At 46.6% G+C, this 17,700-nt stretch overlaps 1 protein-coding gene across 3 annotated transcripts in view; it reads left to right on the top strand.

Annotated features, from left to right (window-relative positions):
• LOC141073612 (zinc finger protein 692-like) overlaps window positions 1–8,669 on the top strand; it is a 202,013-nt gene extending 193,344 nt beyond the window's left edge. For all 3 annotated transcript variants that reach the window (XM_073560913.1, XM_073560912.1, XM_073560911.1), the window contains one exon: window positions 7,378–8,669. In XM_073560913.1, the coding sequence (XP_073417014.1) occupies window positions 7,378–7,795 (418 nt within the window). In that variant the 3' untranslated portion in view covers window positions 7,796–8,669. The remainder of the gene's footprint in view (window positions 1–7,377) is intronic.
• The last annotated feature ends 9,031 nt before the right edge of the window (window positions 8,670–17,700 follow it).

Below are 17,700 nucleotides of genomic sequence, written 5' to 3'. Positions count from 1 at the left end.
CAGGTAGAGGAGAATGGATAGCAGAGGCATGGAACTGATTGAGGATGACAGGTTTTAGAAGGGATACGTGAAAGGAATTAGGGATGCGGAGCGAGGCAGGAAGTCGCAGTTTGTAGGAGACATCGTTGATACGAGCCAAGACCTCAAAGGGTCCAATGTACCGGGGTCCCAGTTTGCGCGAAGGGATCTTTAGGCAAATGTACAAACCCTATCACCCGGATGATATAGTGGGGAGTCCAAGCGCCTTTTGTCTGCGTGTCTTTTCACCCTGTCATGAGCTAACTCGAGAGCGGTCTTGGTCTCCTGCCAGATCCTAGAGAAATCCCAGACAGAAGATCTGCCGCCGGTACACCCGAGATAGAAGGAACCGGTAAAGGTACACCCGGATGTTGCCCGTAGACGACAAAAAAAGGTGACTTGGCAGAAGATTCGCTGAAGTGATTGTTATAAGCGAATTCAGCCCACGGGAGTAAGTCAGACCAGTCATTCTGGTGGGCATTAGAAAAATGCCGGAGATAGTTCACCAAATTCTGGTTAGTCCGCTCTGCTTGACCGTTGGACTGTGGGTGGTACGATGAGGAGAAGTCGAGTGTGATGTCCAGAGACCGGCATAGGGCTCTCCAAAATCGAGAGGTGAATTGGACTCCTCTGTCCGAAACAATATGCTGGGGCAGTCCATGGAGACGGAAGATGTGATGGATGAAGACTCTCGCCAAGTCAGGCGCTGAGGGTAATCCAGGGAGAGACATGAAGTGGGCCATCTTGGAGAATCTGTCTACCACCACAAGGATGACGGTGCAGCCTGCAGACTTGGGTAGATCGGTAATAAAATGCATGGCAACATGTTGCCATGGAGTCGAAGGAACGGGAAGCGGATGTAGAAGACCGGAGGGCAGCTGCCTAGGAATTTTGTTTTTGGCACAGGACGGACAGGAGGCGACAAAACTCCGTACATCTTGGAGAAGAGTAGACCACCAGTAGTAGCGAGACACAAGGACAAGCGTCTTCTTAAGGCCGACATGACCTGCAAGTTTGGAGGCATGCCCCCAGCGTAAGACTCGTTTCCGGTCCTTCTCGGGCACAAAGTCTTACCAGGAGGTGGCAAAACTAACGCGACAGGTGCCACCGTGATGAGCCTGGAAGGATCCAAGATGTACGTGGGTTCTTCCTCAACATCTGCAGACAGGAAAGACCTTGACAAAGCGTCAGCCTTGAGGTTCTTGTTACCGGGACAAAAGCGCAGGTCAAAATCGAATCGACCGAAGAACAGGGACCACCTGGCCTGCCGTGAGTTGAGTCTCTGTGCCGATCGAAGATAAGCTAGGTTCTTATGGTCCGTGTAGATTGTAAACGGATGTACAGCTCCGTCCAATAGGTAACTCCATTCCTCCAGGGCTAACTTGATGGCAAGCAGTTCCCTGTCTCCAATGGAATAGTTCCGTTCCGAAGTGGAGAATGTCTTAGAAAAGAAACCGCATGAAACAAGCCAACCAGAGGTGGATTTCTGAGAAAGCACTGCTCCGGCCCCAGTAGCCGAAGCATCAACCTTGAGGAAGAAGGGTTTGTTAGCCTCTGGGCGATGGAGCACGGGTGCCGTGGCGAAGGCTTGTTTCAGAGACAAAAAGGTGTTCTCGGCCTCGGATGGCCAAACATGAGGATTAGCTCCCTTGCGGATCAAGGAGGAGATGGGACCAGTCAAGGAGGAAAAGTGAGGGATGAACTGCCGGTAATAATTTGCGAAGCCAAGAAACCTCTGAATTGCCTTAATGCCATGGGGACGCGGCCAGTTGAGCACGGCTGACACTTTCTCTGGATCCATGTGCAAGCCTGAGTCGGAGATGATGTAGCCTAAGAATGGAAGAGAGGACTGTTCAAAGGTGCACTTCTCCAGCTTAGCATACAGGCGGTTCTCCCTGAGGCGCAACAGTACTTGACGGACATTTCTCCTGTGGGCGGACAGGTCAGGAGAAAAGACGAGGCTATCGTCTAGATACACAACTACACAGGAGTACAGAAGGTCTCGAAAAATGTCATTTACAAATTCCTGGAATGCTGCGGGAGCGTTGCACAAACCGAAGGGCATGACCCGGTATTCGTAGTGCCCATCCCTGGTGTTGAAAGCGGTCTTCCATTCATCTCTGGAGCGAATACGGATGAGATTGTAGGCTCCACGGAGATCTAGCTTGGTGAAGATTCGCGCCCCTTGCAGTCGATCGAATAACTCGGGAATGAGAGGAAGTGGGTACTTGTTCTTGATTGTGATCTCATTAAGACCCCGATAGTCGATACAAGGACGAAGATACTTTTACTTCTTCTTGACAAAGAAGAAACCTGCTCCAGCGGGTGAAGACGACTTCCGAATAAAGCCTCTGGCCAAATTTTCCTGAACGTATTCGGTCATGGCTTGGGACTCAAGGGGATTCAGAGGATAAATTCGCCCCCGGGGTGGAGTAGAACCTGGAACAAGATCGATCGGGCAGTCATATGGCCGGTGCAGGGGAAGACTCTCTGCCTTCTTCTTGTTGAAGACGTCGGCGAAGGCCCAATAGGCTGGGGGCAGACCGGATGGTCCCGAGGCTGATGGTGAAGTCTTGGGAGGCTGCACAAGAAGGAGGCACTTAGTATGGCAGGACTGTCCCCAACGAAGAATGTCCCCAGATCGCCAATCCAGAACAGGTTCATGTGTCCTTAACCAAGGAAGACCTAAAAGCAAGGTATGGGATAATGAAGGCTGTACGAAGAAGGCTATCTTCTCTCGGTGCAAGGCTCCAATCTGTAACTCCACCTCTTCGGTGATCAAGGTAACGGTCTCGCTCAGGGGAGCACCGTCGACAGAAGCTAACTGCTAGGGAAACTCCAAGGACCTGACAGGTATCCGCAATCTTTCTACCGCTTCGAGTTGGATGAAGTTCCCTGCTGCCCCTGAATCAATATAGGCCACCTCAGAAAAACGTTTGGAACCCAGGATCAACAAAACAGAGAGGGTCAAGGGTAGAGAGGTGTCACTGACACCTAGGGAGGCCTCTCTTACCTGTCCTAGGCGGAGGCGTTTCCCGGCCTTACCGGACAGGAACGCAGGAGATGGGCGGCGCTGCCACAATAGAGGCAAAGGCCGTGCGTGAGTCTCTCCTGGCAACGCTGTTCCGCTGGTTTGAGTCGGTCCACCTGCATGGGCTCCGGTGCAGAAGCCGCAGCGGAAAATCGCAGGCGAGGAGGGCTGCGTGTAGAGGGAACTGAACGAGAAGGTCTTCTCTCCCTGGCGGCTTCGCGGGAGCGCTCCTGGAAACGGAGGTCGATACGAGTTGCCAGGGAAATGAGGTCATCCAAATACGTAGGTGTGTCTCTCCCAGCCAACTCGTCTTTAATTCGAGCGGATAGGCCGCGCCAAAAAGCCCCTACCAGCGCCTCGTTGTTTCATCCTAGCTCGGAGGACAACGTACGGAACTGGATAGCGTACTGCCCCACAAAGAGAGCACCTTGGCGGAGATTGAATAAGGACTCGGTGGTTGAGACCAGGCGACCGGGCTCGTCGAAGACTTTACGAAAAGTCTCCAGGAAGCTTGCAAGCTGAGAGACTGAAGGATCGTCTCGCTCCCACGAAGGATTTACCCAGGCCAGCGCCTCACCCTCTAAGTGGGATACCACAAAGGCTACTTTGGCTCAGTCGGTGGATACTGCAGGGGTGACAATTCAAAATGGAGCTGGCATTGATTAAGGAACCCCCAACACAGCTTGGGATCTCCGCTGTAGCGCGGGGGTTTGGCCAAACGGGTGACAGATGCGAGCCACAGAGGCCATGTAATTCAAAATGTGGACCTGGGTGTCGCATTGCTGGGCGAGCTCCTGCTGGAGACCGGTGATCAGAGAGGCACTCCCTGGATCAGAAGCCTGTAACGACGATAGACGGGACTCCATGGATTTAAGGAATGACATTATCCTCGCCTGATTCTCCCGGAGGAACAAAAGTTCCTTTTGGGTTGGGGCCGAGGTACCAGCGGGATCCATGGCCTGATGATTCTGTGATATTTTAGGAAGAACTCCCGGAGTGGACCCGCTGGACCGTGGCAACGAACCTCCCACGGGCGAGCTGACCAGGTGGACCACTCCCTATTCAGGGAGTGTTAGGGGCAGGCCCGTGGGTAACTATCACCACGGCAGCTGGTACCCTGGGAAGGACACAGGAGTCACGACTGGAGGTCGGAGAGGCTGGCGGGGGATCTCCCCAGGACAGGAGCACAGATGGCGGTCAGGACTGGAATGAAGGCAAAGCGGCAGGGACCGGACACGGACTGGAGGACACAGGGACCGGACACGGACTGGAAGACACAGGGACCGGATACGGACTGGAAGACAGCACAGGGCGGAGTGGAGCCCCGGAGTACCAGGACCTAGAAGAGAGGACAGCGGAGAGCACAGGTAAGATATAGGCAGGAGAGCGGGAACTGCAGGCAGAGGAACGAACGGAGGGACGAGGGGCCAGAATCACTAGCCAAGCACAAGTGATCATCAGGCACCGCCAGGAGGAAGAGGCGGCCTGATATAGGGAGTGTGCCTGGAACTTCCGGGTCATGACCTCCTCCCAGAGCAGAGCGAAGAGGAAGGCGTGCGCCTGCAGGGGGAATGGAGCGCGTGAACGCTCCTGAGCACAGTGTGGGCGCGCATCCGAGGAGCAGGAAGCCAGGCAGGGGAGCGCGCCGGACAGAGAGCAGGGGACTGAGCGGGAGCGCGTGCTGGATGAGTGCATCGGGGAGCTGAGAGCTGCGGTGAGGACCGAGGCAGGCGCGGCAGCAGTGTGGGAGCCGGGAGTGAGTGGGACGGCTGGAGCGGCGGTGAGGGAGCCGGCGGGGACCGCGGCAGCAGGGGCGTGACACCTAGACAATGAATTCCCAAGAAACTCCCCCTCAGAACTAGTAGGAGACTTGTGAGGTAGAAACAGTCATTTTAAAGAAGCTGCAGAGTCTGGTGGCTGCAGTATGGTTCACTTGTTAGCCATGTCAGTAACTTGACAACTTTATGATCATAGATCATAAACTAAGCATGAGTCACAGTGTGATGCAGCAGCAAAAAAGTAATTATCCCCCTCTACTCCTCTTTGGTCAGACCTCATCTGGAATACTGTGTCCAGTAGGGTGACCGCAAAAAATCGATGTCGGAATTTTGTCCGTCCGGACCCCACAAAACGATTCCCCTTTCCAGATATTGAGAGAGCCAAAATTTGAGCTCGATCAAACGACGTTAACCCGTGCCGCTCGTCGCTCAAAGTTTGAAAAAATCCAAATTGAGGTATTTTAAGATTTAGGTATTTTGCATAGTCTGTTAGACTATAAAGAATGTGACAACAACATTGCAGAAATAGCCCTGACCAAATTTTCGAACCATTTGTGGTATTTGAATGCAGAGTTGGTGGGATTATCGTTTTTTGATCCCACCATTACAGACAATGAAAAGTTGTTAATGGCTAATAAATTGCTCAGTAGCACAGATGAACCATCAGAGCACGCTAGGGTTGTAAATCCGAAAGTTAGGAAAGAAAAATTAAAAGAGGTAGGAAGTAACCGACTTTAACGACCTTCTGACAAAAGATGAAGAACAAAAGCAATATGTCCTGCAAGTTGTAAGCAAATGCCGAGCATTATATTCTGACGTTTCAAAAACTACTTTAACAAAAGCTCTAGAATAGATTAGATAACTATGTAAAATTATCAACTCATGTAGGTTAGCGTGCTCTGATGGTTCATCTGTGCTACTGAGCAATTTATTAGCCATTAACAACTTTTCATTGTAATGGTGGGATCAAAAAACGATAATCCCACCAACTCTGCATTCAAATACCACAAATGGTTCGAAAATTTGGTCAGGGCTATTTCTGCAATGTTGTTGTCACATTCTTTATAGTCTAACAGACTATGCAAAATACCTAAATCTTAAAATACCTCAATTTGGATTTTTTCAAACTTTGAGCGACGAGCGGCACGGGTTAACGTCGTTTGATCGAGCTCAAATTTTGGCTCTCTCAATATCTGGAAAGGGGAATCGTTTTGTGGGGTCCAGACGAAAAAGATTCTGACATTTTTTTCCCCCCCATATGAGATCCGTTCACCCTAGTGTCTAGTTTTGGGCACCACATTTTAAAAAAGACATCAACAAACTGGAGCAAGTTCAGAGAAGAGCGACCAGATTGGTGATTGGTCTGCAAACCATGTCCTATGAGGAACGGTTACAGAATTTGCGAATGTTTAGCTTGCAAAAGAGAAGATTGAGAGGAGACTTAATAGCTGTCTACAAATATCTCAAGGGCTGTCATATTGTAGAAGGATAATCTTTATTCTCATTTGCACAAGGAAAGACTAGAAGTAATGGGAAGAAACTGAATGGGAGGAGACATATATTAGATATTAGGAAAAACTTTTTGACTGTTAGGGTGATCAATGAGTGGAACAGGCTGCCACGAGAGGTGGTGAGTTCTCCTTCATTGAAGGTCTTCAAAGGGAGGCTGGACAGACTTCTGTCTGGGATGATTTAGTGAATCCTGCTTTGAGCAGGGGGTTGGACCAGATGACACAGGAGGTCCTTTTCAACTCTACCATTCTATGATTCTATGATGCTATGAGATGGTGGCAAAAAGGTTATTTCGGAAGATAACCACCTAAAAAGAATCAGAGGGACATGGCTAAACATTGTATGTAAGATGAGCCTAAAAATTATTCTAGCCAAAATTGAGAACACCATGCAACACAAACTTAACACAATGCCCATTTCCAATAGTGAACCTGCTTCCCTTTCATGGGAAAATGTTTTTAGCAAGACAATGATCCCTGAGGTACACAAAATTTCTCAGTGTTTCATTTTACTGAAAAATATTCCTGCTGAAACATAATAATAACCTTTATTTTTATATAGTGCTAACATATTCCGCAGTGCTTTACAGTTTGCAAACATTATCATCACTGTCCCCGATGGGGCTCACAAACTAAATTCTTTGGAATGTGGGAGGAAACCGGAGTACCTGGAGGAAACCCACGCAAACACGGGGAGAACATACAAACTCCTTGCAGATGTTGTCCTTGGTGGGATTCAAACCCAGGACTCCCAGCGCTGCAAGGCTGCAGTGCTATCCACTGAGCCACCGTGATGCCCTAATAATGAACTTTCAGTGCGATGACTCTCAATAGGATACCATTTTCTTAATAAAAATGTTGGTTGGGACCATGTTTAACTGTCCTTTGTAATGCAAACAAATCTGTTCACTTTGTAAGGGATTGAATACTTTTGCAACACACTGCAAGTTTGCAAGTTGTTTTTAGACTTCGCCCAGCCCTTGCTATATATATATTGCTTTTATTACTATTCTGATTATTTATTCTTTTTCTTACCCAGATGTGAGTTCTGTGGCTTCACCTGCAGGCAGAAAGCCTCCCTGAACTGGCACATGAAGAAACACGATGCGGATTCTTTCTATAAGTTTCCCTGTGATATTTGTGGTCAGAGGTTTGAGAAGAGGGATAACCTTGCTGCTCACAAAAGTCGAAAGCACCCGACCCCTCGAGTGGTAGACCCCAAAGACACCTCTCCATGTATTGCTTCCTCTTTGAATGATGCAAGTCAAGCTGAAGTCAGTTGTAAAGATGATCACAGAGGACAGTCAATGGATCCTGACCAGGAGATGACAACCATGGCTCCAGAGGGTGCAAAGGAGTACCTCTTCACTGACTTACCCGAAAGTGTGCAGGAAGTGTCACAGCAGACCTCTCCAACTCCTGGGAATGCAGGGTTATCATTGGTGATTGTTTTATAAAATTTGCCCCACTGACCACCACAAATATGGAGCAGGTCATCAAGACAGTGGATCTAATCATAACAGCCTGAAATGCATGCAGTCTTCCTATATTAAAGAGTAGCTAAACTTGTGCAATAGAGCACACTGCAGCTACACTGTGACCTCTAAGTTCTAGGAGCATGGGACTTCACCATCCTCACTGTAGCTGTAGCGTGTGCTCTTCTAAGGCTATGTGCACACGTACTTTTGAGAGCTGCGGATTTGTAAAGAACCGCAGGTAAATCCGCAGGTCAAAAGTCCTGCGGTTCACCTGCGGTTTAGCCTGCAGTTTAGCCCTGCGGTTTCACACCTCACAATGGATAAGGTGTGAAACCGCAGCGGATTCCTCACAAAGAATTGACATGCTGTGGATTGTAACCTGCAGCAAATTCGCGCGGAAAAATCCGCAGCATGTGCACAGCGTTTTTGGTTTTACCATTGAAAACAATGGTACTGTACAACGCAGCAGAAACTGCTGCAGACCCGCAGGGCCAGAAACGCTGCGGATCCACAGCAGAATCTGCAGCGTGTGCACATAGCCTAAGCAAGAGAAAGGTTACCCATGACTTCCATACTGTGCCCTCTCACCCCTGTACTCGGTGTTGGGAGCAGCGTACACTGCTTACTTAGATCTTATCCAGCAATGAACACTTTGGACAGAAATTCTGCATCAGTTTTCTTACATCAAGGAAGCAGGATCGCATAACTAGCCATATTATCGTATGTCTTGAAATTACATATGTGATTAAAAAAAGTTTAGTTGCTCTTTAAAGGATGGCGTGTACCACTCAACTAAAAAATGCACTGGTCAGTGATTAAAGTATAACCAAATAAAATATTTCTGATTTTTTTATTTTTTTTTACACAGTCGTCATTCAGTATGTATCTTTTCATGTCTAATAATATGCAGTTTTTTACTTTTGTATAGTAAGCAAAGTACCTAGGTTGTCCAATATCGACAACCCTTTTATTGAATTGAGCGGCTTGGAAAGGTAAAACAAAAAATTGATTCTAAGGCTAGTTTCAAGCTAGCGTTTTTTTAGCGCTGGGCTTCGTGTGCAATAGAATCCCATGCAAAAACGCATCATGCGTTTTGTATGCATTTGCTTTTTTTAGGCGCATGCGTCTTAACCCGTTTCTAGCCATGTTAACTCTTAAAACGCATGCGATTTTAAACGCAGACGTGCGCATGTCCATGCGCACGCCTGCGTTCCCATAGACTGTGATGTGATTTTTTTCGCGCATTCCATGCGCAAGCGGTTTTTTGAGACAGGTCGGACAGACCAAAAATGCAACACGTTGCGTCCGGCGCGCCTAGGCGCACACTACAAAAATGCATGCGCACAAAAAGGCATACGAACGCGTGCATATGCTAGACCATGCGCCCCCATGTTAAAGATAGGAGCGCAGGACTCATGCGCATGGACGCGCACGAAGCGCAGCTCTAAAAAACGCTAGTGTGAAACCAGCCTCACTCCGTGGACTGGTTGCACTCCTCTGTACTCAGCGATGTGCCCACCATTCCACTGGGATCAACTTTTGGCGGAATCATGTGACCCCTGTAGCAAATTAGCAGCCAAGGATCGACTGTAACATTGAGGGTATCTGTGCAGAAGGAACCATGAACTAACTGCAATATAAAAAAGTTTAGTAACTCAAGGAATGGCATATCACACGTAACTGAGCACGGAATGCACTAGTAAATCAGTAAGTCAAATGAACCATTTCTGGTATTGTCACCATTCAGTTTATATCTTTCTATGTCTAATAAGACAATTTGTGTAGGCACTTTGACATTTTTGTGTGGGGAAGCACATATATTTAACATGAACCTGTCAGCGGTTTTGGCCGATACGAGTTACGGCCATCACCTTTCAGGGCTTACAGTGGATACGGAAAGTATTCAAACCCCTTTAAAGTTTTCACTCTTTGTTTCATTGCAGCCATTTGGTAAATTCAAACAAGTTCATTTTTTATCTCATTAATGTACACTATGCACCCCATCTGGACAGAAAAAAACAGAAATGTTTGCAAATTTATTAAAAAAGAAAAACCGAAATATCACATGGTCATAAGTATTCAGACCCTTTGCTCAGTATTGAGTAGAAGCACCCTTTAAGCTAGTACAGCCATGATACTTCTTGGGAATGATGCAACACGTTTTTCACACCTGGATTTGGGGATCCTCTGCCATTCTTACTTGCAGGTCCTCTCTAGTTCCATCAGGTTGGATGCTGAACGTTGGTGGACAGCCATTTTCAGGTCTCTCGAGAGATGCTCAATTGGGTTTAGGTCAGGGCAGGGCTTTGGCTGGGCCAGTCAAGAATGGTCACAGAGTTGTTCTGAAGCCACTCCTTTGTTATTTTAGCTGTGTGCTTAGGGTCATTGTCTTGTTGGAAGGTGAACCTTCGACCAAGTCTGAGGTCCAAAGCACTCAGGAAGAGGTTTTCATCCATGATATCTCTGTACTTGGCCGCTTTCATATTTCCTTCAATGGCAACCAGTTGTCCTCTCCCTGCAGCTGAAAAACACCCCCATAGCATGATGTTGCCACCACCAAGTTTCATTGTTGGGAAGGTGATGAGCAGTATATAGTTTTCTCCACACATACCACTTAGAACTATCACCAGAAAGGTCTATCTTTGTCTCCTCAGACCAGAGAATCTTATTTCTCATAGTCTGGGAGTCTTTTGTGTGTTTTTTAGTAAACTCTATGCGGGCTTTCATATGTCTTGCACTGAAAAGCTTCTGTCAGGCCACTCTTCCATAAAAGCCCGACTGGTGGAAGGCTGCAGTGATAGTTGACTTTGTGGAACTTTCTCCCATCTCCCTACTGCATCTCTAGATCTCAGCCACAGTGATCTTGGGGTTCTTCTTTATCTCTCTCACCAAGGCTCTTCTCCCACGATTGCTCAGTTTGGCTGGACGTCCAGGTCTAGGAAGACTTCTGGTGGTCCCAAACTTCTTCCATTTAAGGCTTATGGAGGCCACTGTGTTCTTAGGTACTGTGAATACTGCAGAAATTCTTATGTAACCTTGGCCAGATCTGTGCCTTGCCACAATTCTGTCTCTGAGCTCCTTGGCCAGGTCCTTTGACTTCATGATTCTCATTTGGTCTGACATGCACTGTGAGCTGTGAGGTCTTATATAGACAAGTGTGTGACTTTCCAAATCAAGTCATATCAGTTTAATTAAACACAGCTGGACTCCAATGAAGGAGTAGAACCATCTCAAGGAGGATCACAAGGAAATGGACAGCATGTGACTTAACCCTTTCACGACCCATGACGCCTACGTAGGCGTCATGCTATAAATAGCGTTCCTGCGGGTCGGGTGACCGGGGTCATTGAAATGTCACCCGACCCGCAGATACAGGACAACATGCAGTTAAGCCCAGGGGGGGTGGCTTTCCACCCACGTGGTTAGGATCGCTCTGATTGGCTGTTAAAAGTGAAACAGCCAATCAGAGCGATAGTAATATTTCATCAATGAAAATTGATGAAATATTACAATCCTGCCATGGCCGATACTGCAGTAGCATCAGACATGGCTAGAGACACTGATTCGACCCCCCCCACCGGCGATCGCCCCCCCGCCACTGAATGACAGCGGCGATCTGCCGCCGCTGTCATCATCTGCCCCCCTCCCATTCCCTCCACTCCCTGCCAGCTTCCGATCCCCCCCTCACCGCCCCGATACCTTCTGAGTCCCCCTGTCGCTCCCGGTGTCCCGCGGGTCCGGCTCATGGGTGCCGCCATCTTGGAAAATGGTGGGCGCATGCGCAGTGCGCCCGCCCGAATCTGCCGGCTGCAGATTCCATTCTTTCATTTTGATCACTCTCACAGCGATCAAAATAAAATAAAAAGTAAATAAATCCCCCGATTATCACCCCCATAGGTAGGCACAACTAATAAAATAAAGAAAATATTTTTATTTTTCCGTTAGGGTTGGAAAGAGGGTTAGGGTTGGAAAGAGGGTTAGGGTTGGAAAGAGGGTTAGGGTTAGGGTTGCAAAGAGGGTTAGGGTTGGAAATAGGGTTAGGGTTGGAATTGGGGTTAGGGTTGGAATTAGGGTTAGGGTTCGAATTAGGATTAGGGTTGGAATTAGGGTTATGGTTGGAATTAGGGTTAGGGTTGGAATTAGGGTTAGAATTAGGGTTATGGCTGGAATTAGGGTTAGGGTTGGAATTAGGGTTAGGGTTGTGGTTGGGGTTAGGGGTGTGTTGGGGTTAGGGTTGGGATTAGGGTTAGGGATGTGTTGGGGTTAGGGCTGTGGTTAGGGGTGTGTTGGGGTTAGGGTTGAAGTTAGAATTGATGGGTTTCCACTGTTTAGGCACATCACGGGGTCTCCAAACGCGACATGGTGCAACCATTGATTCCAGCCAATTTTGCGTTCAAAAAGTCAAACGGTGCTCCCTCCCTTCCAAGCCCCGACGTGTGCCCAAACAGTGGTTTACCCCAACTTATGGGGTATCAGCGTACTCATGAAAAATTGCACAAAAACTTTTGTGGACTAATTTCTCCTGTTACCCTTGGGAAAATAAAAAATTAGGGGCTAAAAAATTATTTTTGTGGAAAAAAAATGATTTTTTATTTTCACGGCTCTGCGTTATAAACTTCTGTGAAGCACTTGGGGGTTCAAGGTGCTTACCACACATCTAGATAAGTTCCTTGGGGGGTCTAGTTTCCAAAATGAGGTCACATGTGGGGGGTTTCTACTGTTTAGGCACACAGGGGCTCTGCAAATGTAACATGACGCCCGCAGACCATGCCATCAAAGTCAGCATTTCAAAATGTCACTACTTCCCTTCCGAGCCCCGACGTGTGCCCAAACAGTGGTTCCCTCCCACATATAGGGTACCAGCGTACTCAGGACAAACTGTACAACTTTTGGGGTCCAATTTCTCCTGTTACCCTTGTTAAAATAAAAAATTGCAGACTAAAAAATATTTTTTTTAGGAAAAAAAATATTTTTTATTTTCACGGCTCTGCGTTATAAACTTCTGTGAAGCACCTGGGGGTTCAAAGTGCTCACTATGCATCTAGATATGTTCCTTAGGGGGTCTAGTTTCTAAAATGGTGGGGGAGCTCCAAAGTTTAGGCACACAGGGGATCTCCAAACACGACATGGTGTCCGCTAACGATTGGAGCTCATTCTAATTTCAAAAAGTCAAATGGCGCTCTTTACCTTCTGAGCCCTGCCATGCGCCCAAACAGTGGTTCCCCCCCACATATGGGGTACCAGCGTACTCAGGACAAACTGGACAACAACTTTTGTAGTCCAATTTCTCCTGTTACCCTTGTGAAAATAAAAAATAGCATGCTAAAAAATCATTTTTGAGGAAAAAAAAGATTTTTTATTTTCACTGCTCTACGTTATAAACTTTTGTGAAGCACTTGGGGGTTCAAAGTGCTCACTACACATCTAGATAAGTTCCTTAAGGGGTCTAGTTTCCAAAATGGTGTCACTCGTGGGGGAGCTTCAATGTTTAGGTACACAGGGGCTCTCCAAACGAGACATGGTGTCCAATAACGATTGGAGCTAATTTTCCATTCAAAAAGTCAAATGGTGCTCCTTCCCTTCCGGACCCTGCCGTGCGCCCAAACAGTGGTTTATGACCACATATGAGGTATTGGTGTGCTCAGGAGAAATTGCCCAACAAATTTTCCCTGTTGCCCATGTGAAAATGAAAAACTGAAGCCAAAAGATAATTTTTGTGACAAAAAAGTCCTTTTTTTTTACGGATCAATTTGTGAAGCACCTGGGGGTTCAAAGTGATCACTATGCATCTAGATAAGTTCCTTGGGGGGTCTAGTTTCCAAAATGGGGTCACTTGTGGGGGAGCTCCAATGTTTTAGGCGCACAGCGACTCTCCAAACGTGACATGGCAAGCGCTAAATATTCCAGCATATTTTCCATTCAAAAAGTCAAATGTGCTCCTTCCCTTCTGAGCCCTGCCATGTACCCAAACAGTGGTTTATGACCACATATGAGGTATCGGTGTACTCAGGAGAAATTGCCCAACAAATTTTAGGATCCATTTTATCCTGTTGCCCATGTGAAAATGAAAAAAATGATGCTAAAAGAAAATTTGCATTGGAAATATTAAAATGTCCATTTTTTCCTTCCACGTTGCTTTAGTTCCTATGAAGCACCTGAAGGGTTAATAATCTTCTAGAATGTAGTTTTGAGTAGCTTGAGGGATGCAGTTTTTAGAATGGTGTCACTTTTGGGTATTTTCTGCCCTATAGACCCCTCAAAGTGACTTCAAATGTGAGGTGGTCCCTAAAAAAAATGGTTTTGTAAATTTTGTTGTAAAAATGAGAAATCGCTGGTCAACTTTTAACCCTTATTACTTCCTAACAAAAAAAAAATTTGTTTCCAAAATTGTGCTGATGTAAAGTAGACATGTGGGAAATGTTATTTAGTAACTATTTTGTGTCACATAACTCTCTAGTTTAACAGAATCAAAATTCAAAATTTGAAAATTGCTAAATTTTCGCCAAATTTCTGATTTTTTCACAAATAAATGCAAAAATTATCGACCTAAATTTACCACTAACATGAAGCCCAATATGTCACGAAAAACAAGCTCAGAATCGCTAGGATGCGTTAAAGCGTTCCAGAGTTATTACCTCATAAGGGACACTGGTCAGAATTGCAAAAAATGAGCAGGTCATTAAGGTCAAAATAGGCTGAGTCATGAAGGGGTTAAATATGAGTGTCTGAGCAAAGGATCTGAATACTTATGATCATGTGATATTTAAAATTTCTACATTTCTGTCTTTTTCAGTCAAGATGTGGTGCAGAGTGTACATTAATGAGAAAAAATGAACTTGTTTCAGTTTACCAAATGGCTCCAATGAAACAGTGAAATTTTTAAAGGGGTCTGAATACTTTCTGTACCCACTGTATATACAGTATTCTAGAATGCTGTGTAAAAGCCCCCAACCTGACGTATAAGACTTAGCTGTAAACTTAGCTGTTAGGGTGGAAATCCCTGAAGCGAACCAGTAAGTACCGATCAGATCATTCATCTGTGTCTTGGATCTGTGTGTGGGCCCATGTGCCCATTGAACCACCATGCTCCGAGGTAGGCAGGGTTTGAAACCCATTGCGTAAACCCTTCCTTCTTCACGCGTTACTCCCTTCCGCATCCAGTTTTCCTTCTCCTCCTTTGCAGCCTGGTCTTGTAGTTTCTTGAACAGATCCTAGGTCATCATCACGTCTGGTTTCTTGTCCTGAGTCGTTATGTAGTAGCCATCCGACTCTACGATCTTTCCCACCTCTCCATATTGTCATCATGTGGCTGCTTCTTTGGCTGCCATGTCCGCCATGTTATTACCACGTGCCTTTACTGTATTTATTTTTCCATGTGCTTTGACTTTTATTATTGCCACCATCTTTGGCAGTTGGAGTGCATCCAGCAAGTTTCTCATGGCTCCATAATGCTTCATGGTTGTCCTGCTTGCCGTGATGAAGTCCCTCGCAGCCCAGATGGGTCCAAAGTTGTGTGCTATACCTTGCGAATACCTGGAATCGGTATGTTTGCAATTTTGCCTTTTACAATCTGGCAGGCTTTTGTCAGCGCTATCAGTTTTGCTTCATGGACTTCACTGGATTCTTTATGGGTTCCATGCGCTGCTTGACATATTATACAAAGACTAATGCATTAAAGGATCAATCTTTATTCTCATTCCCAACGCGTTTCGAAGTTAAAAACTTCTTCCTCAGGGGATGATATCCCCTGAGGAAGTTTTTTACTTCGAAACGCGTTGGGAAAGAGAATAAAGATTGATCCTTTAATGCATTAGTCTTTGTATAATATGTCAAGCAGCGCACGGAACCCATAAAGAATCCAGTGAAGTTTATGTTTCGGCGGTCACTTGTTTTACCTTTGGACGTGCAGCAGCTGACTATTAATTACATGCGATTTATCTCTCCTACATCAGGTGAGTAGAATATACACATTTCTTTTGCCTTAACCATCGGATAAGACCCTATTTGCCCTTTTTTTAAGTTCCTCTAGTGCAATATATTGCTTTATGGACTGACAAGCTAGGTGGCAGACTTCAGGACCATAGGATTTCTTGATTGCTGGTAACTTCACATCCTGTATGAAATCTACCCTCATCATCTGCAAATCTATAGCCAGCTGCGTAAAGGATCAGCTCTGGGTTGGTCAGTGGCTCATCTGCCACATTGGGTAATCCTGCTGTTTCCTGTTGCATGATGCTGAAACAATCATGGCCATCAGTCCGGAGTAAGTCCTTGTGAAAGGTATTACGCAGATTTTGATCTGAAGAGTCCGTATCCCCCCTTGGGAGGGGGAGTAGAGTGGCCGGATTGAGCACTGTGCATCTGGAGATGGTGACATTGTCAGACAAGAGCAGAGAGCTCTGGAGACGAAGATGCCTGGCAGTGGAGAGGTGATTTGGCTGGGTTTGGTTATGGATTGCTGAGATGTCGTGCGGAGCCAGGATCTGCAGCGGATCTCCAAGAATGATGTCATCAGTCTTGTCCAGAAGGGCGTGTGCTGCAAATACTGCCCTCATGCAGGAGGGGGCTAACCTTGCAACTGGATTCAGGCAAGCTTAAAAAGTAGTGTACCTTCATGATTGGCCACAATGCATCACCTTTTATTTTCATTACAGCCCAGAGATCATTCCAGGTTGCCGCGTATGTTCGCTGGTACTGATGCATTCTGTGGAAAAATGGCATAGGTTACCTTACCAGGTCTGGCAGAGTATTTAGAATACTAGTCACCTGACCTGGGGTGAAATGTACATAGTGTAAGGGCGGTGCTTCCGTCTCCCCCTCCCTTCTGGGTGCCTGTGGCCTTTTTCTCCCAGTCCTGGGGAGCATGTACTGTATGATGGCTTCCCTCTTCATCGGAGGAGTAGTTATGATATTGTGTACTGGGGTTGTATACTGGATGATATTTTGACTTGGAAATTGCCTTTTTGTGTGAGGATGTCCCCCCCCCGCCTGGGGATGCGGTGGATTATAATTCCATATTGGTGTAAACATGTGATGCCTCCCCTCCTCTGAATCCCAGTCTGGGCTCTCTGCTGCCTGTTGTGTCTGGGTGCTACCTGTAGCAGGGAGGTTTTCACCCTCTTTTCCCGATATCATGACTGGCAATGGCTGTGCGGTAAGCACTGGATACAGAGACACTACACTGTTTGGCTTGAGCGTTGGCACAGCCGGTAAAGAAGGAGGTGGAGGAAGAAGTGACAGAGGAGTGACGGAGGAGGAGGTCAGAATTCCCCCTTCTGTGTTTCCTGGGAAGGCATGATTGGTACAATAACGCCTTCTCACTGTAGGGATGGGCGTGGAGCGCCACACACTGTACAATGGATTCTGTTGAGAGCAGACTGCACATGTCCAGTATTTCCCCTCCCCATATGGGGGAGGCATAGATGGTTTCTCACCACCCTTCCCCATCTTATACACGTAAAAATCATTTTGTGGTTCACATATCTTTGTGTACCTCCTAAACGATGTATGTCTGTTGCCACTCTGTAACCAAGCGCTTTCAGAGTTCAGCAGCTTAACATCAGCCAACTTCCCTTTTTTATTTTTCAATTCATCATACCACTCTGCAGCTTGAAGTCTGCAATTTTTTGTGAATTTCACACACTTTCATCAACTGTCTGTAATTCTCATATACTTCACACCATCCCTTTCAGCTACTATATGGGGGCAGTTTTCTCATTGGAGAGTAGGAGACCCTGCAGGGGCTGTTTCCCCAGCTTTTTTCCCTTTCCAAAGCAGTGTTGATATGGCTTTTAACACTTTGTGCTCAGACACACACACACACTCACTTCCCCTTTTCTCAGCTCTGCTGGTCTGTCTAAAATCACGTATCACACAGCACAGTC

This window comes from Dendrobates tinctorius, unplaced genomic scaffold (genome assembly GCF_039654945.1).
Source record: "Dendrobates tinctorius isolate UK_male_01 unplaced genomic scaffold, ASM3965494v1 ptg000308l, whole genome shotgun sequence".
Taxonomy (NCBI): domain Eukaryota; kingdom Metazoa; phylum Chordata; class Amphibia; order Anura; family Dendrobatidae; genus Dendrobates; species Dendrobates tinctorius.
This window is presented reverse-complemented; position numbering and strand designations above follow the sequence as displayed.